The sequence below is a fragment of the Colletotrichum costaricense genome (genome assembly GCF_030867565.1).
Source record: "Colletotrichum costaricense strain IMI 309622 chromosome Unknown Scaffold_2.1, whole genome shotgun sequence".
Classification (NCBI taxonomy): Eukaryota; Fungi; Ascomycota; class Sordariomycetes; order Glomerellales; family Glomerellaceae; genus Colletotrichum; species Colletotrichum costaricense.
This window is the reverse complement of record NW_026848231.1, coordinates 2,081,329-2,102,872: the sequence shown is the minus strand read 5'-3', so window position 1 is coordinate 2,102,872 and position 21,544 is coordinate 2,081,329. Positions and strand designations below refer to the sequence as shown.

Below are 21,544 nucleotides of genomic sequence, written 5' to 3'. Positions count from 1 at the left end.
CTGCGACACTTTGTATTCAACATGCAACCTCTTTCAATTTTCTCACTCAGCGCAGTATTCCAACGGGGACGCGTAACTCTTCCTTCCGTGAAGCCTCAAACAACTCAGCAGCGGCGGATGGCACCATCCCCAGCACCCGTCAGCACCACCTGCATCCCAAAACATGATAGATGCCAACACGAATCTTATATCTCAAATAACCAGAGAGAATACCGTTTCCAAACGCCCACCTTATTTTAGCTGAGTAGCCGAGCTCGAGACACCGCGAAATAGGCCTCTCCCCCCTTTGCCCCTTTTCCTTCTATCGCGTGCTCGCTTTTAACGCCGTCTCAATAGCGAAACTCTTGCGTGTCGTAACCAGAGAGCCGAATGCCATGGTTGAAACCGTGCCAAAGTTCCCTTGCTTCTATTTCCCCGTTCCCCGGGACCGGTTGAACCCATCTGGCCGCCCGTTACACCTGTCTCGCCTGTCGACATCCGACAGAACAATAATTCCCCCGACGTTCAGACGTTCCCCGTCCGTGCGAGCGTCTGCCTGCCAGCAAAGGGCCGACTTGGGAGCTGGACCGTGTTCCGAGAAGCATGGTGGTGGTGTGGTCCACGTAGGGGGTGGACATGTGTAAGCTGGGCGTGCGACAACTGACCGACAGCGGGCAGACCAGGATGGTTGATCACTTTGTGTGCCCACCGGCAAACGCTTAGACGCAGTGATCAGTGATACCCGCTGATCGTCCCTAGAAACCCCCGCCTTCTAGAACTTCCCGCTCAATGCCGCCCAGTCTTTGGACAAGCTCACTTTTTTGTAAGATTCTTGCTCTCGCCCTTGTCTAAAAAGAGTTGGCTGATCTAGACAGGTATGGGAAGTCCAGAAGTCGATTTCTATCGCGCGCCAAATCATGAATATTACATTGTCTCGATAGGGTTGGTTCTCATCTTTGCCTTGCCGCAGCTTCTGCCCCGAGACCAAAGAGGATGGACAGCATTCTGAGCAGGTAATCTGTACCAAACGTCTCTAGGGGTAGCTTTTCTGTTGTTGCCTCTAGAACAATACTAAAATCCAATATAGTCAACTGCCAGCTCCGAAGACGCTTTCAGCTGAGGACCGGTCGCTCTCGCGAACAACGATCTTGGAGACCATTAGAAACAGCTTGCCCCTTAAAGTGACGAACTCTCAAAGGTGTAAGTGTCTTTGCCGAGTTATGCGTTGGATGCACAGCGCTGACTTTAAGAAGAAGGAAAAGGAAAAACCTCAAGGACCATCGCTAACCCGTCCGAACCTGGTCCTGGACCCTTCAAAAACCTTTTATATCTTTTTTGATGTTGGCCTTGGTTTTCGAGGCTGCCCAAACTGGCACTTTATCTGCCCGACTTTATGCGCCTTGGGTTCCTATCCAGCCCTTCCCCTCGACTCCCTGCCGCAGCCGAGCTGTGCTTGTCAGATTTCACGGGTCTACTATGTAGATAGTACTGCTTCCCCAAGACCGGGATGGACGGTCCTGTCGAAACTTGATACCCAAAATAGAGAAACATGCAGAAACGTAGAAATGTAGAAACGCGGGGGCTTGTTTTTCAAAGGGGATAAGCACACCCACACTCGACACCACCCTTTTCCCCTCCCCTCCCCTCCCCTCCACTATCCTCTCCCCTTACTGAGGTGAAGCTGAAAAACGAAAGAAAACCTCAAGATGGAGGGGCAGATCTTTTTCCTGTTTCTTTCCCAAAAGTGCGTGAACATGCGAGCGTCCCAACTTTGTTCCCCCCCCATCACGCCCATCAACCCAGCATCTCAAGGTCCCCCTCAACCCTCAACTTCAGGGTTTCGCCGGCTCAATTACTTATTCCTTACGCTTACTCACTGTAAAAATGCTCTCTTCCAACATCTCAACCTCAGCTGGCACAACCCACATGCCTGCTCGTTGACCTCCACACTTGGGGTAAAAGAGTGAAGGGAGAAGGGGTTTTTTTTTTTTTTTTTTTTTTTTTTTTTTGAAATCTTTTGAAAAAAAAGTCACTTATGCACGAGGGGAAAGAGACACGCAAGACACATGTTGGTGAACAGAATTTTGTTCGAATTAACTAATAGCGTAAAATGCAAAATCACACTTGAGCTGCGTGTAAGCCAGACCCGGGCCAAAAAACCTCCAGGGTTTGCCAAAGGTCGCTCATGATATTCCCCCCTTGCTAAAAAAGAAAAAAGGGTTTCCTGCACCCTCTGCCGCTTGAGAAACGGCCAAGTCAAGGTTATCTGACCTGCACAGCAGATCCAGAAACCCGGCTTGTGTTCCCACGCGACTCTTGATCCCTCGCCCAAGCAATTTAATGCTTCTCCGAATCTTCTTCGGTGACGGCGGGGTCTCTCATGCAGGAGGGCGAGCTACACGTCGCCTCTTCCTCCCTGCCCCTTGCTCACGTTCCCCCCCTCCTCGAAGCTGCCACGGGCGCGACCCCCCTTCCCCAGGTTCCACACAATGACCCCCAGCCCGGTAACAACGTTCCGTTCACATCCAGTCCCGACTCGCAGGTTTCCGTAGTGTCGTACTTGTGTCCAGGTGGGGTAATCAGCATGGCCTGATTTGGGTTCGTTCGCGCCCATGTAAGTCGAGCGGGGATTATCGTGAGTGTGATAGCAGAGGTTCCAAGACTGTGGCCAGAGGTCTCTGCATCGTATCTTGCCCAGCAAGATGGTTCTTTCTGCGATGCCCAGCTTCTTTTATTCTGTTGATTCAAGTCCCATCTCTCCTCCATTTCCATGCCAGCCGTCTCCCTTGGGCGCCGCGATGAGCCTCGAGGGGACGGCTGAAGCCAAAGATCTTGTCGACATGCCAGTGTCTGCCTTGACAGTTGCATCCCTGATACAACCATGTCTCAGCTACGCGATGATTGTTGTTTGGGTTTATCGACCTTTCGCAAAGAAGCGTTGCTATTATTGGATCCGGTCCGGTTTGCAAGCCCTTTGCTGTAACTGCAATTCGATAGCCTGTGCGAAGCGAAGAAAACCAAGAAAATCGTATGTCGTGGCATCAAGCCTGGAGCAACGTCGTCTTGATTCGTATCGTTGAGCGCGCAGTCGTGAATATTCGTCGTTGGTCGTGAAATGGTTGTCATGAATCATCCGTAAGACAAGAACCCAAGCCCAAGGAAAGGAAAAGAAAGCAAAATGCGCAGCTGTTGGTATCTTCCGATCCAGTGTAATGCCGATGGGGGTATCTCTAAGAAAGCCTCTTAAACCAAGCAAGAAAATAGGACCAGAAAAAAATAGAAATCCAAAACGGGGGAATCGAGAATGAAAGGCTGTCGGTTTCTTCTGTCTCGGGCTCCAGGCCTGGAGCCGAGCGGGGGGGGGTTTTGCATTGCTGCGTGTTCCTCTTGTGTAGATGAGAGAAGACCCAAAGGAAATAGTAGAGAAAGGGGAAAAGAGAACAGGCCGCCTATATGTTCGAAAAACCCCCCAACCCAAATGTAAATGCACTCAAATGCCCGCCCCGGACCCAGCCATGATGAGATGATTTGAATGAAAGGTGACCGAGCTTGCGGCAGAGTGAGTGGTGGTGGTTGTTGTTCCCCGGATATCGAAAAGACTGTGAAAAAATCATACGCTCGCTTGCTGCCGACAAAAGAAAAAACCCCCAATTATATCTTTTTTGTTTGGTTGTCTCGCGAGTCCCGTAACACCGTTCGCTCCCCTGCTGATGCAAAACGCCGATATGCCTGTGGATGATTCTATGCCGAGCAGACCGAGAAGAATTCAACTTTTCTCCGGGAAACATGGGACCATCGTGCCTGGCAATGCTTATGAGGTCGTCACGACAGGGTAAGTCTCAGATGCAACGGATTCTGGTTGTCACATCGTCGTCGTGTACTCCTGGTAGCGATCCCAGCCAAAGCCACCGTAGCCGACGCTCACACCACATTGAGGCGTGAACATGCTGGGGAGAGGCAATGCTGGGATGGGCGCCGTGATTGCTGGTGCACTGTAGTAGAACCCGGCGGTGGAGAAAGGTTGGCTGTATGCAGGCGTAGGGGAGGGGATCTGAACCTCGCTCATGCCAATGTTGGCCCAGATTGGCGTTGACTCCTGAGATGTGGAAGCAATGCTCGGACTTGATGGTAGGACTCTCCACGCATCGACGGCGACTAGGCTGGCCGGCGTAGGGGGTTGCGACCAGATGCTGGCGTTGGCGGGTGAGCTGGGGAGCAGAGGTGGTTGTCTGATGACATCGACAACACGGGGAGGAGGAGGCAGCAAGGGCTTCATGAGGCCCATGATGTTGTTCTTGACCTCCTCGCTCTTACCAGAGAGCAGCTCACCAGCGCCTTCTTCCTCGAGCCCTTCCAAGGCAGTGACATGTGTGCGGTAGACAAACTTGTTGATGGCTTGGACGAAATCCTCATGCAGCTTCTTGCACTGTTGGTCCTTCTCAGACCAGTCATAGGTGTTGGCCTTGCTGTCGACGCAGTGAATTTCCTTGTGGTACTCGACCAAGGCGTCTATTGAGTCGGTGGTGAGCTTGAAAGCGACCTCGTTGCGCAGGACCATGTCGACGTGGACAATGTAGGCCTCGATGTGGAGAAGCTGGTAGTTGAACAGGGCCTCGACGAGAGGGTTCTCATCCTGGCGCAAGTCGGATTCCGGGGCCTTGGGGAGCATGATGGAAGTGAGAGTCCAGATGGCGTTGGGCGATGAAAGTGTCTCGGTCAGACATCTTTGATGTTGAGGGACGCTGTTGAGTGGACGCTTGATCCGGTTGATGCGCTTCAGTGTCTGTGTCAACCACGGCTCGACCTTGGATCCCAGCACGACGTTGACGGATGAGGCTCTCGGGGCGAAAGCAGCCGCAGAGGCTGGTAGCAGTTGAACAGGCATGTTGATGGCGGGGATATCTGAAGTGGAGGATGGAGGAGAGTCTGTGGCCGGAGGAGGAACGGGGAGGATCAGTTGGCGTGAGATATGACAAAAAAGAGGCGGTTTGGTCGTTATCGTTGTCGTCGTTGTGGTCGTCAAGGATAAGTCTCGAATAGTGGAGGGTCTTTTGGGTGTTTAATATCTTGGACGGTATTCTTGTTGATCTTGAATCTTGATAGACACCTCGAGAACAGCGGGGTGGGGGAGGGGGAGGATAGACGGGGGAGGGAAAATGAAGTAATAAAGGAAACAAGTGATGACGGAGCTGGGCGGTCCCAAGGATTCCGGGAGGATAACAAGGGATATTTGGCTTGCACGCCTGCTACCGCGAATAAGAAGAAGAAGAAGGCAGACGAAGAGCTCGTGAAGAGGAAGAGGGAGGGTGAGAAGAGACAGGATGTGGTGCGAGGGTGGTGGGGTGTTATAATCGCCCGAGAAAGAGACAGCCCTGGGGCCCGGCTGGGGCTTGGAGAGAGAGACGGGACCTGAGAGAAAGAGCCTGCGGTCAACCTTCCTTGCCCAGTCGTGTTCACTGCTGTTCAGCGCAGTCAAGGCCTGTCATGGGGGTACGAGTTGGGTGGTAAACTCGCTCCCATCCGGTGTGGTGCTTGCTGCGGCTGCGGTACGGTGAGGTGACGAGTACCCGAGGACTTGGACTTATGCGTGGGACAGGGGTGCGTCTGGCGGTTAGGTCAAGTACCTAGGTACACAAAAGTGAGTCTTTTCCCCATTAGACCTTGTCCCGCTACGGAGTATTGGTACTGCTTCTCTTTTTGCACCTTGCGCACCTCACTCCCGCCCACCCCAAAGGAAAAAAAAAAAAAAAAAAAAGGTATTGGGTGACTACTGGTACCCTCTCTTCCCCATTCGCCTCGACCAGCCCGGTGGGCTTTCGGCAGGCGATCCCCATGGTCCATGGTCCAGGAGGCGGGAAGAGGGCGCAAGCAGAGAGGGAGGGGGGGGGGGGAGGGGAGGGGTGTGGCAGGTTACCTCCACTACGAACTTGTCACTAGCTACTCCCTGCTCCTCGCTCTTTGCACCCCGTACGAGTTGAGGAGCAAGTGGAGAGAGAAAGAGAGAGCCAGAACCAGAGAGTCAGACCCAGATCTCTCAGGCTCCGGATCTTACATAGAACCTAGAGCTCCGAGTTCAAAATACACTACCACAATTGGTACCTAGCTGGCAGAGACAGGAAGGCAGAAAATCCATCATCCTTGGATGATGCACGCCAGCGGGGGCAGCGCAGCGCGCTGTGCAGTAGCATCGGATCTCCCTATGGCGCCGGGGACTACTTGCTATACACAGTAGGTAGGCGCCTCCTAGAGGTACATGTATAAGGTAGCCATGGACCAGTACCGTACTTGCGTCTGATCCAAGGACAGGCCCTAGGCATCAGGTACTCTGAATGACTGGCTCTTTCTGTATCCATACGGATATAGGTAGCTACGCAAGTAGGCCTCAGGTTAAGGTAGCCTCGGTGCGCGGTGCATGCATCTTGGGCCGGCTTCCAGGTCTCCTCCTCGCCTCACCCGGATCTCCATGCATCTTGCTCCCTCTCCTCTCCCTCTCCTCTCCCAACGGGGCCCTGTTACCTCCATGACCGGATATACTATGGAGCTGAGGGCCGGCGGCGGCGGCCGGGGGGAGCTGGAAGCTGGAGACCAAGGCTTGCTGGCTTCGTGGTTGGCGTTGGCGTTGGGGCCGTTGATGCTCGTCCTCTTCATGCCAACCTGCATATTCGTAGAGCATCCTAGCCCGTGGCGGATCTAGTAACGATATCCAGTAATAGGACACGTCAAAGTCGGTCGATGGGAGGACTCCAACGAACATGGACCTGCGCTGGTCGTTGGCCTCTCGAGTTCAGTCCGTTCGCCATCGCCATTCCACTCATGCCCTCTTCATCTTCTTTTGCCAACATGTCAACCAAATTCGTTTGGCCTCACAACGCAGTAGTGAGTTTCCAGCCCACCTCGGCTCAGTAACTCCCGCTCCGGACAGGCCCTAAGTAACGTACATGGGCCAAGGAGGCAGCTAAACACCACACCTCCCTCCCACTATTTGGCGTTTGCACGGATGTCGTGAGTCTGGCCATGTCAAGTTGCAGAGTGCCCGTGTACACAATAAACTAAGCAGCCACACAGCTTAGTGAGCCGAAGCAAGGTTTGGCAGGTTGGCAAGCTTAGGCTAGGTGGCCTAGGGCAAGCCAGGAATTCCCTGAATGCTTCGGATGCCGTCGCCTGCGTGCGCCGCAAGCTTGGGCCAGCACCTTTCCCCCTCCCCCCTTCAGTCTTTGGTTTTTACTCTGCCGCCTTTGGCAACACCCTTCTGTGAGAGTTGTGAAAGCGATGTAACCAAACGTTGTCATGTTGGCTGGTGGTGGTGAAGTGCCGCTGACTGAGGCGAGGTGGCAGACTGCCCGTTGAGTCGGAACGTTACGAGCGACAAAATGACTTCGAGTGGTTTTTGTCTTTTCGCGCTATTCCTCTTGGGTCAAGATTTTACAAACATATGTTTCCCATCTTGGTTTAGACTCTCCAAACTTCAGAGAGCGTGGCTTCTGAAAAGCGTTGTCTGAGGCGTGCGTCGTCTTTTGCATCTGCGCCACATTTCGCTATAGGCCCAACGCTGTGGAATACAACCTCCAAAGACGACCTAGAGAAAGTCTGGGATAAGTCTTGAAGATCCTTCCAACAATCTCGAGGTTGCGCCAACACGATGCGAAGAGGTGACAAAGCGCAACGAACAACCAGGCTCGGCAATCTATTCGACCCCCGGGTAAGGCTTGCTTAGGTCGGGCGTGGTAAGGCGAAAAACAGGCAAACGAGCGATTCCTATGGGCTTAGGTACGGGGCACCGGAGACGGCGCAAAACGCTCTGGTAGATCTGTCTTTGGGTCAGAACAGACTGCGGCATCGATTCGGGGCCCGTACTGATACAGTATGCCCCAGGCAAAATATCCGTAAACCAAAGTATAGTGAAAAGAATTGGGCATAGGTTGCTCCCTCTAATTTGCCGTCCACCCTCCTTCGGCCCCGATCCCGGTTCAGAAAATCGCGGCAGATTCGGTTGACGGCAATGAGCAGCGAAGTAAATTGTAAATCTTTTCGCTTTTTCTGGATCCAAACCGATGTAGACTCTAAAAAAAGGTTCAGAGACGGGTGGGAAAAAAAGAAGAGTATCCGATCTCTGTAGTCTGTACAAACTACGTGCCGAGCTGCGCAGCGCAGCGCATGCGCTTCTGCATGAAGCGAGCGAGCGAAAGCGACGGCGGCGCGGCGGCGGCGAAAAACTTGCGAAGAGACTGACGGAGGGCGAAAAAAGGTCCCCAGAAATTATAGTAGGGACCGCCGTACAAGATCAGGGCTGTGCTGCGACCTGCATATGCTCAATGACAGAACCCGAGAGGTCAGGCGAATGGGAACCGTCGGATCCCGCAAAAGAGCCCAAAATCCCCAGCAGCGAGCTGAGAATGACCGATGTCAGTGCAGATGCAAGCGTAGGCCTGGCCGTGCTGCCATGCCATGCCCTGCCATGCCCGACTAAGGTCACTTGTAGCCATCGCCGCCCTTCCAACTTCTCTCCGCCTTCTGTAAGAACCTGTGGAAGCCATCCCAATCCGAATTCTTGGTCCGTTCTTTTCAGTCCAGTGTCCGTGTGTACCTCTCCACAGGTCTGCATAAGGCACCTGTGACTTGTCGGTGTCGTCCGTGGCCCGTTCAGAGGCTTCGCGTCCTCGTACACGCCACAGAGGTCTTTCGCAAGGCGAGGGAAGGCGAGAGATCGCGTGCCTCAGGTAATCAAGAGACTCGGACGTCATACCCAAGTGAAATACGGTGATGTGGTCGCGAGGTGGCCTCCCGAGCTGGCATTTCAGGCGGACCTCTTGCTTGAACACCTGTCCGCATGGGTTGCGTTCCCACTAGTAGGCAAGCTGTCCTAGTCCTTGAGCTCCGTGGCCTGTGCGAACAACAAGAAAGTATGGGACAGCAAAAGCAGCCTAAACTCGACCCTTGTTACCAACCCTCCTACGCCGTCCGTCCACATTCCAGACAAGGCAGGTAAGTCGTCGTGGTAGCCGCATCTTGCTTCCTGTATATCTCGTTCCGTACGAATACGTTGTGCGGTGCATCTGTTGCCTGAGATTCCTTTGTTTGCCGATCGAGGACACACAGGGAATCCGGGCTCCTGGGCCTGTTGTTCTAGTCCTGTAATCGCAGGTTGCCGCCACCCTCGGGCCAAGTACCCTCGTACTGAAAAGAGTGTGTCGTTGAAGTACTGTACGGATACCATGGAGGTCCACTGGTATCTTCTCACCAGGTCGGTACTTTCCCCCTCTCTGTACTCCGTTGCGTTCGCAAAAGTCCACGGCCAATTGTCTTGATTTGATAAATCCCACGAGAAACTCGTCCGCATAAAGTCTGAATTTTGAATCTGAATCCGTGTCTCTCCGGCTAGAGACAGGCCCGACGAGAGACACCTCCGACTTGTCGTTGCCGTCGCACAAGCCGCAAACCCAACTGCCTAAGTTCCCGGACAGCCGATTGACAGAAAAGAAACAATCGGGACTTGTCACTGCTTGTCAGGAATGTTTCTGTCTCAAAGAATGCCTACCCTTGCTTGCCGGCACCCACCAACCCCAAGCGCCTCCTTTCACATGTATCTTGTGAAAAGCGTACCCCTGGCTGCTGAGATGCAGGGTGCGTCCTGGTTGAAGAGCTGCCAGTTTCTTTCCAAACCGATGCTCAGTGAAGTGGGGTGAACGAAAGTATGACTGAGCCGTAGCCTCGACGTCTACGGTCCATGTAGCACTTCGTCTGACAAGTGCCCATGATCGGGTCACCCTTTCGCAGGGTCTGCACCGGGGCCGTCTAGATCGCTTCCGCGGTCATTTCAAACCATCCGAGCCGGGCCTTCTCACTATAAGCAATTTTCGATATATCATATTGCAAATGTTACCCATCGTGATCTTTCACCTGCTCGCATGTTCCTTGATCATGCACCTTGCTCTTTTTGCGAGGTATCAGATCTGCTTGAGTAGAGCCTTCGGCGTACAATCATCGCGAGGGCTGCCGTGATTGGAATACATTTGTGATATCATGCTCAAGGGCACACCAGCCTGCGCAGGTCCAGACCTTTTGCTACCTAGGATGGGTAGTACTGAATCATGCAGGCGTGAGAAATTCGAGCTGCCTATGTCGACTCGTCTGACGCTAGGAAACTATCCTGAGGTTCCGTCAGGAGGTTGCCCTTATGCACCTGACTGTATCTGTCCACCTTTGACGATCCAAAGACCGTGGCTCGTATCTTGTTAGTTAGACCAGGGATAAGGCATGACTACATTCGACAAGCCCACAGAGCCAACGCCATGGCCAAGACAGCCATGGCGATAGAGGTCGTTAGTGATGGTCAATCTTGCTTTGGCCTTGCTGAGACCTCATCGGAGATGAATGAGGCGTCTTCTGATAATCGTCATAAAATGGCCTGTCTGTCTTGGCCAGTCGTGTGGTTCAGACGCTGCTTCTCACTTTCTACCAATTATTAGTACCTTTATGACTTGCATGTGCCTGAGGACGCTTCTGCGTCTCGCCCTGCATCATGTAGGTTCTAGCAGCAGATCGCCTTTGAAACGACGCAGGCGCGGCCGCGACGGCGGGTAGACCCAATAGCCCGCATAGCATTGTATTTGACCACGACTGGGCTTCTCCATATGCAACTTAGACCTCCTTGGAGAATAGGGTCGCAGTTGTTGGGCCGGCTCGACTTTCACGAGACTCAGGGCATGACCATGATTGGAGCGGCCAAAGAAGCCAAAGGAAGAACCGCTAGGGAAACAACACTAAATTGAACCGCCTACAGTCCCGGCCGGGCTCCGCCTTGGACAGCGATATCAAACCAGATGGCGCGGCGTACCGCAATGGCAGCGTTGCTATTCCGTCTGAGAACTGGCGTATAGAGCGTTTCCGGAAGCGTGGGATTGCCCTCCTCCCTTCTGAACTTCGCATCGCCGCCGAGCCGATGGGGGTTGGTCCGTCCTAATGGAACGGGATCCAACATCGTTGTGGAGATATAGAAAGGGTGGTCGAGGACTCGAGGGTGTAAACGTCGAGCAATGACAGCCTGTAGACGGCTTTTTGCAAGGTTGTAGTCCTTGCTAGCGGCCGAGGTGAGCTGAGGTGTGGTTGGGAAAAAGCTGGCTTCTGGTGCCTCATTGGCTATTGAGCTGACGGCCAGATTCGGGCTATGTGGGCCTGGACGGGAAAAGGCCGAGTGACTTCATCGTGATTGGCAAAAATACTCAAATTCTGGCTTGATATTAGACCAATCATGAGCGAAATGTCCAAGAGGTCCATCATGAGGAGAGACGGTTGGAGTCCAAACGCTCCTAGGAACTTCCCCTTGACTCCTGAAGGACGCAGCGGAAGCTTGCTGAGCAATAATGGCCGCGTTAATGGCGCAACGACTTTGGCGCCAGTTCAGGGGACAGGCGGATGAGCAAGGTCATGGTCATCAGGAGACGTTACATACCAAGATTACCAGATTGGGAAATAGCCTGCCCCGTTCGTGAGTGCCCGGTTGCAGGAACAACCGTTCTCGAACCTCTCCAGAAGCGGGTTGAGATCTATCACAATCAATCTGCCGTCCAATCGAGTTGCCAAAATGCCTAACCAGTTGCTGTTGACTCAAACAAGGGGGTAATCGCCCGGAGACATGTCCAGAAAGCAAGCAAAAAACCTGGGTACCATGTCGTTGTGAACGGAATATTGAACCATGACATATTGGTATTGTGGCAAAATGGATTCGTTTGCAAACAGATCCGAATACGTGGTTCCCTGCCAAATTCTACATTCTCATACAGGCGGAAGCTGGCTGTACTGCGACCCGGTGTCGGCATCGCAGGGAGAGACAGTGTGGATTTGCAATGACACCCTAGACGGATGTGAATGCTCGCTTGGGAGTCTGAGAACAGTGAGAGAGCGGCGGCTGTCCGGCCATAGACGCGGCAGAAGGCAACAGAACGGGCCATCGTGGAGTCGAACAAGCGGACGCAGTGGAGTCTCTCTCGTAGCAAAGTCGGCAGAAGTCGGCTTCTGTGCCGTCGCGGCAAGTTGTAGGTACGGATAGGTCTGCTGACTACCTATTTTTGGCCCCCGCGGCCTTCGCCTGTCGTCGATGCAGGCGGCTCCGCCGTTGTTTGCCGCACCTCGGGTGGCTGGTTTGACACCAGCCAGTACCCGTTGGCTGCTTGTGACCGCTACTGTCGTCACTTGACCTGAGTCACATGGAGTTTCCCACCGGCGAGTGTAGAACCTGTCTTTTTCAAGGCTATTGCAATCCATACAGGACATTTCAGTAGCCCGTCATCCAAGAGAAGGGGGTTTCGGACCCGGAATTTTCATCCAAGGTAGCACCAAGCCAAGCTTCACAGGCTGTGTTGTTTCTGGTGTCGCCACACTCAACGGCAGATCCCTACCCCAGTGGCTGGGCCGGCGACCCGCAAATCTTGCTTTGCCGCACGGTCGTGCGGGAGGAGATCCTATGGCTTTGGCGGAGCACGGGAAAATAAGTTGAATGTTCAGAGACGGTATCAACCTCCTGCAGAAAGGCATATTTCGTCTGCTATTCGTTTCCATTGCACATTGCTGTGCATGTAACTGCCCTTCTTCAGGGCAATCCCTACTGCATCATTTGTCGTCGGACGCCAGTGGGACGACATTCGCTTGAGTGAAAATCTTGCAAACATCCATGGATCTGTCTAGTGATTCAGGCTGGATCGAAAATAGCATGGCAAGCTTGAGCCTTGAGCTCAATACCACAGGTGAGCGGGACGGTTCGTTTTGGACAGGTTTCCTGCGCAAGGCATGCCTGGTCTTGAAGCCAACGGGGATTGTGCCAATAGTCGCCACCAGCTATTGTGCCCGTGCCTAAGTGGAGGATGGGTATCGACAGCTGCCGTATTTTGCTCACGTATCATCACCAGCTGATGTACTGGCGAGCAAGACATGAAGACGTATTCGTACACGTCAACGCGAGATCAGTTCGATTGCGTAGCTGTCTCGTGAGGTGAGGTGAAAATTTGGCAACCCTGAAAATTGACGATCGTCCTCCATGGGATTTCCCCAGATCTCGAGGTTCCGAAAGTGCGTGTATCCAAAAAAAGAACAGGGACTGCCGGTCTGAGGAGAAACGGTGCGGCGAGTGCTCCCCCGCCCTGAGAGATCCGCGTGTGGCGCAGGAACCGGGAGGCTGGTGAAGGAGGGAGAGGTTGAGTTGACGAAGGCGTTGGAAATACCCAATGCAACGTGAGGAATGCGAGGTCCCCGGCAAAGCCGACAGAAGGAGCATGTGAGTTACTGGAAAGCAGTCTGTTAGTACATACTAGACGCAGAACTCAGGGGACCTATTACACAGTACCTGAACGAGAGACCGAATAAGGGGGGCCCGTGGGCGAGTACATTGCGCCCCTTGAGCAGCTGAAATGTGCTGCTACCAATGCAGAAGACCCGCTGATCGCTTCAAGCCGATTGCTTGTCAGTGGGCGGCGAGCGTCGGTGGTGCATGAAAATGCCACACGGGAGGGGCTGAGGGGCTGTGCTGCCCGCGGGAGAGCAAAAAAACGGCGACGTTGACTCGCTCATGACCGAGATTTTAGCATTGATCTGACCCTCCACCTCCACAAGGGCACAGGACACCAGCAGTCCAGTCCGGAGTCGACAGCCACGCGGCTCCGAATGGGACCAGTGTGCCAGTGTAGGCGACGGGACAATCCATTCCATTTGTGGCCAACATGATGCCATTATGGTTGTTTCCTCCCACCCGCCGATGATGGAACATTGTTTCACTACAAAGTCCACTCAGTCGAGCCCGTTGCAGAAACGAACCAGTGTCTGGGGTGCCAGGATAGGATAGGATAGGGATTAGGCTAGGGACTGTAATCTTGTCGTGGATGCGTGTCGTAGCAACGACGACGTCCCGGCCAGTCGTGATAGCCCCGTGTTTCGAACAGAGAAGCTCGAGTAATTTTGACGGGGCAGATGCGTGTGCAGTCTGCACGGCAAGCTATGGCGAGGTCCGGTTAAGTTCGTTGAGCTTTGCGAGGCAGCTGTCTCCTTGTCAGATATGTGACGACAGCTATTGACATGTCGCGTCCTTGCGTCCATGACTCGATCTCGACGGCAAATGGATAAGCTGTACTCCAGATGGCCCAGGTTCGCTCGCGGCAGATAATCCGGGGATTGGTGTGGTTGCAAGCGTGGTGGGCGGCAGACGTCGAGTGGGTGCAGGAAACCGGCGACACATTACCCAAGCATGAGCCTGTCGTTGAGAGAAAACTTGTCTACTTGACGATTCGAGCATAAGCCAGACCTGAGTCGTTCGTCTGTCGGGCTATAATGGAGGCGGACGGGCGTATGAAGTCTGCTTCAGCTTCTGTATGCCAAGTGGCCTGTAAGGAATGAAGTGAACTATAAGTTCGTTGGGTGTTAGGTATGATGTTTGATGTTGCCATGGCTGATGCCGACTTCCGCAAAGACTGTTCTTCTTCTTCTTTGGCCAATGCGAGACGCATCGCATTGAGACTTTGGAGGGCGCAAACCCTGTTTGAAGCTTGTTTATTCGTACGACGATGGACAAGACTTTGCAGGAGAGTGGCGGAGACCTGGAGAAAAGCCAAAGGTTCCATGGGTTGCTGTCTCCAAATTCCCCATGGAAGAAGGATAGGTACGGGTAGGTATGCAGTACTCCGTAGAATAGAAGGAACGAAGTGGCCGTCAATGGCATGGAATATTGAGGGAAGGAGCACGCACTCCGCGCCTTGGGGAGCTTGGGCCATTTCTTTTCCGTAAAAGGAAAGTTGGGCTGAGCTTAACTGCCTTCCCGTTCCTCCGAAGGCTCCAAGTAGGCACCTTACCTTATTACCTAACTTGTAAGGCCCCGTGAGCCCCCCCGCCTGAGGTAATCTCGTTAGCGGTTGGTCTCAGTGAATCGCGGGGTGGTCTCGGCCGAATCTACAGTGGACTGCTCAGTATACGCGGACGCTAAAGCGCGAAGCGAAAGTGGTTTCATTGGCTCCCCCACCGCCGGGCCTCAGCCTATTTTCCAGACGACGAGGCGAGGCTTGACTTTGACAGCACACCTCCCAAAACTTGTACCCGTGGCACTCCCCAAATGCGGCTTTCGCCGACGTCATTACAACTTCCACTCGCGACACAGCATTCTTCCGCTCCAATACACAAGAAATCCTACCTTCCGGACCTGTAGAGCATGCATAGCGCCCATCATAGACACAGATGATATATCTTTGACCGACCGACCGAACCAACGACTCCCAAGTCGTTCCGACGACGTCGACGACCATCGTCGATCCTTGCACATACGATGGCTGAGCCCGCGGCGTCTGTCGCTTTGGCTGCTGCTGCAACAACGGCGCAAAAGCAAACAAGTCCTGCGATTCCCGTCGGCCTCAACGAGGCATCCCTCGATTCTCCTACCTTCCGATCCACTGCGCAGCACTTCGGAGAGCACATCGACAATGTCGAGAAATGGCTTGACGACTATGTCAGGTCTACGTCTCGCGTCACCCGTGACATCCTAGCCCTCGAAGAAAGCGTCAACACCTACCTGTCCAAGATCTTCCCACCCGCCGCGACCGCCGATGCCATCGTCGATCACGACTACACTCTTCTCGCTCTGCGCCGGATAAGCGATGGCTCAAAGGAATGGTGGACTCAGATTATGTCAACAGTGCGGAAAATGGACACCATATCTGTTGACCCCATCCGCTCCTTCGTCGCCGCCGACCTGCGCTCTTTCAAGGAAGTCAGGAGAGTTCTGGACCATACTCAGAGGAACTTTGATCAAGCCATGGCTCGGTACATGAGCCAGTCAAAGACAAAGGAGCCGTCTGCTATCAGAGAGGAAGCGTTCGCCGTGTACGAGACCCGCAAGGCATATCTCAAGGTCTCCATGGACTTCTGCCAGCTTGCGCCTCAGATTCGCTTTAGCCTGGACAAGTTGCTTGTACGTGTCAGCTCCGACTTTTGGAAGGAAATGAAGCGGTCGCGCGACGCCGCTGCCGTATCGACAAAGTGGGGTTCCGAGATGGATCGCATCCGTGGCTGGTCTCGTGAGATGGAAACCACAGAGTTTGTGTTCAAGAGAGAACTACAAATTGCGCGCCGCGATATCGGCGAAAGCACACTGCAAGCATTCAAGCCATCCCGGGAGCTGGAGGATTACAGTGCGTCCACAGTTCAGTTCCTGGGGTCCAGAGGTCCGGTCAGCGTCCAGCCACAAGAAAGTTCCGCCGTTGTCTCGGAGAAGCAGGGTTGGCTCTTCCTCAAGACCCTTTACGGCAAGCCAGCCAGGTCGAACTGGGTCCGTCGTTGGTACTATTGCCGAGAAGGTATTTTTGGCTGGCTGATCAATGGGCCCCAAGGTGTTCTGCAAGGTGACGAGATTGGTGTTCTTTTGTGCAATGCCAAACCTGCCGTTGCCGAGGATCGCAGATTCTGCTTCGAAGTCAAGACAAAGAGCCAGACCTTGGTTCTTCAGGCAGAGACTCAGAACCAGCTGACTGAGTGGCTGGAGGTCTTTGAGGTGGCCAAGAAGAGAGCATTCGAGGCCAGCATGGACAGAGACAGCGCCTCTTCACCCGCCGGTGCCGATCCCGCTTTCTCCATCACGCCGCCACCACTTCCCGAGTTCTCAGCAAGGTCCATGGACGCCATCGTGGCTGGCGAGGAGCCTTCCGGTAGCTTTGACCGGGCTGGCACTCTTCCGGTTCCTGGTTCGGACGGCAGCATGGCTGGCCGTGCCAGCTTCGACGTAAACGCTGGTGCACCGCGTCGGTCCATTACTGCTCTTGGGCGTGACTTAGGCCGAGAGATGGTGCGTGAGGAGGGAGAAAGCAATCGCGATCATGCAGCGAGGATCATCCAGAAGCTAGATCTTCACCGAAAAGCGACCTTTGGTGCGGGTGCCGAAGCTGCGGGGGCTGCTGGCGGTGCGCCCGGCGCTGGCGGCATCGCGGGCTTGATAGCAAGCCACGGCCATCTTCCCGGATACCCTTCCCCCCCACAAGCTGGGTCGAAGAACTCGTCCACTTCAAGATTACCTGCCCTGGACCCAGTTCAAGGAACCTTGGCTCCTTTGACGCTGGCAAGGCCACCCGCAGCAACAAACCTCAGCCGAACGGCTGTGATGCTTTCAGTCGACAGAAGTATAGGGTCGGACACTACGAGCCACATGCCTACTTCGGTTCTCGCCAACTACTGGGGAAGTAGCCCTTGGAGCACTGTCTACGGGTCTGGCCCAGGCCGTCCTCGCACCCCTGGCCTGCTGGAAGAAAATCCATTCGGAATAGTAGTCCGAGAGGTGGGCAAGCCTGGTGAAGAGAAGCCTCCAACCCCTACCACTGGCCACAGGAAAACTGTCAGTGTCGATGCGAAACCCAGCCAAGCCCACACCCCATTCAGACAGCCCGTGGAGACCTTCGTTCCAGGATACCCTCCAGAGTTAAGAATCCAGCATCTCCAATTCCGGATTCTGTTCCCGAATGCTCCTCTGGACGAGAAGCTTGTCCTCGTTTTCCGTGCCGCCTGGTCGAGCTCGACAGGCAAGGACTCACCCTCTCACGGCCAGGGGCTGGCGGGCAACGGCCGTATCTATATCACTCCGGACAACATGTACTTTTATGGACAACAAATGGGCCTTGTAGTAGCATATGCCATCAGTCTCGACATAATAGCCGAGGTCACAGCTGCGCCCGGTAAGGAATGCGACTTCATTTTCCTTCACCTCGGTGAGGATGGCAACGAGACGGGCTACACTAGAATCACCATCAAGATTTTCCTGGACAATCTCCAGCTCCTTCATGCGAGAATGAACCTTCTCATCGACGACTTGCAATCTGAGGAGCCAATGGAGTTGCCAGAGCTCATTCGGGCACTGATCAATCTGGAATACGAGGACTACAGCAAACGTAGCCCAAGCATTGAAAGCTGGGAAGAGGTCTCGTCAAATACGCCGTTCGATGACGGCACGCATTCTGGGCGCCCGGCTAAGCGCCAGAGCCAGTTTGGACCAAGACTCCGCTTAGCAGGGCCTGGTTCGAGGCAGACCCCCAAAGTGCAGGTACCCGCTCATCCTGTAATTTTCGAACCCGAAGACATGCAGAGAATGGTTGCAGAGCGGCACTTTGAGATTAGTGCCAAGGCCTGCTTCCATGTGCTCTTTGGCGACAAGAGCTTTGTATTCCCCAAGCTCTACTTTGAGCGGAGAGCTCAACAGATCGCCCAAGGGCCCTGGGCGCTCGCAGATCATGGCCGAATGAGGCGAGAGTTCCAGTTCAAATTCGACTACAAGGATATGATCGGTCGACCCAAGACCGTGGACGTTGTCGACTACCAGACCATGGATGTCTTCCAAGAACACGTAACGTATGTTGTGACACACACCAAGACGGCATGGCATCTTCCCCATTCTCAAGACTTCAAGTTGGTGACCAAGGTTGTCATCACTCACGTGGCCAAGTCAAAGTGTAAGTTGGCCATCTACACAAAGGTGGAATGGTCCAAGATACCCACGTTTTCGAAGAACTTGGTCGAGCGTCAGGCCCTAAATGACGCCGAGGGCGATGCGGAAGAGCTTGCAGACGTCGCGACGGACCAGGTGCGCAAGCTTGGCCCACACAGCCGGACCAAGAGGGCAATCCAGGTGTACGGAAACATTGGGCAACAGACGCAAGTCGTTGTCTTTTCCCCGGCCGACGCGGCCGCGTCAAAGAAGCAGCTCATCAAGCCGCGGACACTGACAGCCATGCTCCTGGAAACGCTGCGCTCCTTTGGCGAGAGTGCGGTGACGTCGCTCATCATGTGGGCCATCGCCGTGGTGAAGACTTTCTTCAGCGTGGTCACGGCTCATAGACTCATCCTTCTTGTCCTGGCCGTCAGCGCGTTCACGAACATTGCCTTGACGTCCAAAGAAAGCTCGACCTGGTGGACGGAGAGGCGAGCAGCCAAGTTTATGACGCGGCTCGGTGTCGGCCCGAACGTAATGATGAGCAAGGCCATCTACATGGCGGATCTGGGCGAGGCAACGGGTGCGGTTGGCCATAACAACAGTTGGCCTACCGACAGTGCCTGGTAAGTAAATCTCGATTGGCAGTTTGGGGTTCAGGGATACGATGACTAACATGATATCACAGCTTCACTACGTTCCAACTTGTTGCCAACGCCACCGACCTTGACAGCCCCTACGAAGACGCCGGGTCGACGCTATCATCAGCGACGAGCCGAGCGACCGCGCGCCGGCTGCGTCGGACCCGACAGCGTCTCGGATCGTATCGACACGATCTCCTCGTCGCGATGCGCATCGTCAACAGCATCGAGCGGGAGATGGTGCAGTCAGAGTGGGAGAATTGGCTCTCTGACGAGACGATGCGGTGCGAGAAGCTCAAGACTGTTTTGGAGGAGGATGGCGGTTCTGCTAAGAGTAAGCGCGGCGGTGGTGGCAGTGGCCAGAAGGTCTTGACGTCGAGTATTGACGAAGGCAAGAAGGAGGCGCTGCGGGAGTGGTACGATACATATTGCGGGAGCTGTAAGTTGGATCACCAAGCGTTGATGAGTGAGCGCAGCTCTTTGGCGGGGTTGTAGAGGAGTTTGTTGGGTCTCGTTGTGTTGCATTGCGTAATATCATGTTGCCGTGCTTTTGAACAGCGTATTGAGGCTTGTAGAGCCTTACAGTCTATTGTTCTGTTTTACTTCGAAATGGAGGATAATATTTGATTACGTTGGATGATGATTTTATGCTGCAGGTTGTCTCTGCTTGATGGATTCATTACTCCACCACTGGTTGGGGGGTGATGAAATGAATATGCGCTTCTCTTGTTACCAATGATGCACTCTGCTCAAGACGCACCCAAAGGCAGCACAAAGGGCAAAGAAGTGAGGGGCTTAACTCTATTGCAACACTATTGATGGAAGCAGACAGAGGCTCTGTTGTAGATTCAGGAACTACCTAATGTACCGGGACAGAGGGGGGAAGGCGAACACGATTAACAATGTTCACCATGGTCAGGCTGTGAAGTTGTTCATAATGGCGATCTCAGCCTCATCCGTTACAATTCAATAAAGGTTGCTAGTTTACTGCTAGAGTATTGGCATTGATGGCCTGAAGACATGGCCTGATTCTTCTCTGGGGACTCTATCGCGATGTAAGGCTGCAATCGTAGATCGATGTTGACCGGAAGGTTCGGTCAAACTGTCTTGGGGGCTAGTGTTGGTGTTCGATGAAGAGAAAGTCGGCCGACGAGAAAGCCGGGTCCGGACCTTTGAGGTCATGTCTCGGGAATCTCGGCGTGGTTTTGGTGTAATTGTGTACAACCAGTATGATGGTACTTGGACATTTAGGCTGTACGCCCTACCCTTAACGCCTTGGGGTAAGGTAGATCATGACGATGTAAACTCAAGTGGTTGACGTCGATGCACACCAGGAGTACGCAGCGCTTGGTATCACATCTTACCCCAAATCACTTCTTTTGCTCTCCGGCAAGGTGTTCCGGCAAGGGAGAAAGACCTCACGTGTCCAGTCGCCATCAGAATCCCTGTAAACCGTTGGAAAGTCATCCTGGCCGCGTTGCCTTACGGGTAGGGCGACGGGAGAAAGCAAGGAAAAACCGGATGTGCCACATTCCCCTCGAGGAAGCCCGCATTCAACAGTGTGGCTTGTGGCGGGCGGCCTTGGACGACGTAGGCCGGTGGTCAGAAGTTCCAGAACGAGGTCTCTGATCCGCGCCTCTCCTCCCTTCAACCCCACCTTCCCCTCGAAATCTGTCCCTAATCTAAGAATAAAAAATTCAGAATGGATACAAGACTGGAGCAAGAAAAGGGGGAAAGGAGCCGCATTTTCCACTCGTTACAATGGGTGAATTGTCGCTCCTTCGTCACGGCTTTGCGAGGGTCGAATGAGAGGAATCCGAGGGCACGGAGGTCGAGCCCAGAATACGCGGATTCTAGACGATCTCTAGCGCGGTGGGATCCACTTGATCCTCTTTCTGGGAGACTGACCACCAATTGTGACGTCGAGACGGACGGGGGGCCAACGAGGGCCTCCCCTCCCCACCTTCTCTTTGAGGCCCTGAGGGGACCGCACCTTCTCGTACTGCGTACTGTTTGTATGTGTACATGGACAGGGGGTGACGTCAGCGCCAGGGTCGAGCCAATGCGAGAAGCGCGGTGAAGGGAAAGCAAACACAGCAGGAGCAAGGAGCAAGAATTGGCTGCCGGGCCCTTTCCATTTAGGTGCTTTTACCGTGCTTACCTTGTGTTACTTCGTCATTGGGGCAGAATCCGAGGCAAGATTAGATACGTATCCGTAGATGCCTCTTCCCAAGGAGACGGAAGGAGTGTTGCACCGGACGTAAAGGACAAGGGCGCATTGAACATGATGGAACATGGTCAACCGTAACGCACCTGACAAAATAGTAACAATAAGGTAGAGAGAGGACGGGAGCATTAGGTCCGCTCGGGTCGGCCAGAGACGTCAAAGCCCCTCCAAGACTCCTTTCCCAACTGAGTCCTGACACCCCGGTAAGGCCCATGATCGGTGATCCCATTCCCGTTGACGCTATCCATACTCCATCCT

General features: G+C 53.9%; 6 protein-coding genes across 6 annotated transcripts; 3 read left to right on the top strand and 3 right to left on the bottom strand.

The window, feature by feature from the left end:
• Positions 1 to 3,841: 3,841 nt before the first annotated feature.
• CCOS01_02345 (uncharacterized protein) lies at positions 3,842 to 4,864 on the bottom strand (the record flags this gene model as incomplete). Its single annotated transcript, XM_060450536.1, has 1 exon — positions 3,842 to 4,864. The coding sequence occupies one exon, from the start codon at positions 4,862 to 4,864 to the stop codon at positions 3,842 to 3,844; it is 1,023 nt and encodes a 340-aa protein (XP_060319186.1).
• A 1,497-nt stretch (positions 4,865 to 6,361) lies between these two features.
• CCOS01_02344 (uncharacterized protein) lies at positions 6,362 to 6,995 on the bottom strand (the record flags this gene model as incomplete). Its single annotated transcript, XM_060450535.1, has 2 exons — positions 6,362 to 6,742; positions 6,918 to 6,995. The coding sequence occupies 2 exons, from the start codon at positions 6,993 to 6,995 to the stop codon at positions 6,362 to 6,364; spliced, it is 459 nt and encodes a 152-aa protein (XP_060319185.1).
• Positions 6,996 to 10,050: 3,055 nt separating this feature from the next.
• Positions 10,051 to 10,215, top strand: CCOS01_02343 (uncharacterized protein; the record flags this gene model as incomplete). Its single annotated transcript, XM_060450534.1, has 1 exon — positions 10,051 to 10,215. The coding sequence occupies one exon, from the start codon at positions 10,051 to 10,053 to the stop codon at positions 10,213 to 10,215; it is 165 nt and encodes a 54-aa protein (XP_060319184.1).
• Positions 10,216 to 10,268: 53 nt separating this feature from the next.
• Positions 10,269 to 10,939, top strand: CCOS01_02342 (uncharacterized protein; the record flags this gene model as incomplete). Its single annotated transcript, XM_060450533.1, has 2 exons — positions 10,269 to 10,298; positions 10,760 to 10,939. 2 exons carry the CDS (start codon positions 10,269 to 10,271, stop codon positions 10,937 to 10,939), a joined length of 210 nt encoding a protein of 69 aa, XP_060319183.1.
• Positions 10,940 to 14,287: 3,348 nt separating this feature from the next.
• On the bottom strand, positions 14,288 to 14,680 carry CCOS01_02341 (uncharacterized protein; the record flags this gene model as incomplete). Its single annotated transcript, XM_060450532.1, has 1 exon — positions 14,288 to 14,680. The coding sequence occupies one exon, from the start codon at positions 14,678 to 14,680 to the stop codon at positions 14,288 to 14,290; it is 393 nt and encodes a 130-aa protein (XP_060319182.1).
• A 597-nt stretch (positions 14,681 to 15,277) lies between these two features.
• On the top strand, positions 15,278 to 19,554 carry CCOS01_02340 (PH domain-containing protein; the record flags this gene model as incomplete). Its single annotated transcript, XM_060450531.1, has 2 exons — positions 15,278 to 19,044; positions 19,107 to 19,554. The coding sequence occupies 2 exons, from the start codon at positions 15,278 to 15,280 to the stop codon at positions 19,552 to 19,554; spliced, it is 4,215 nt and encodes a 1,404-aa protein (XP_060319181.1).
• Positions 19,555 to 21,544: the final 1,990 nt, after the last annotated feature.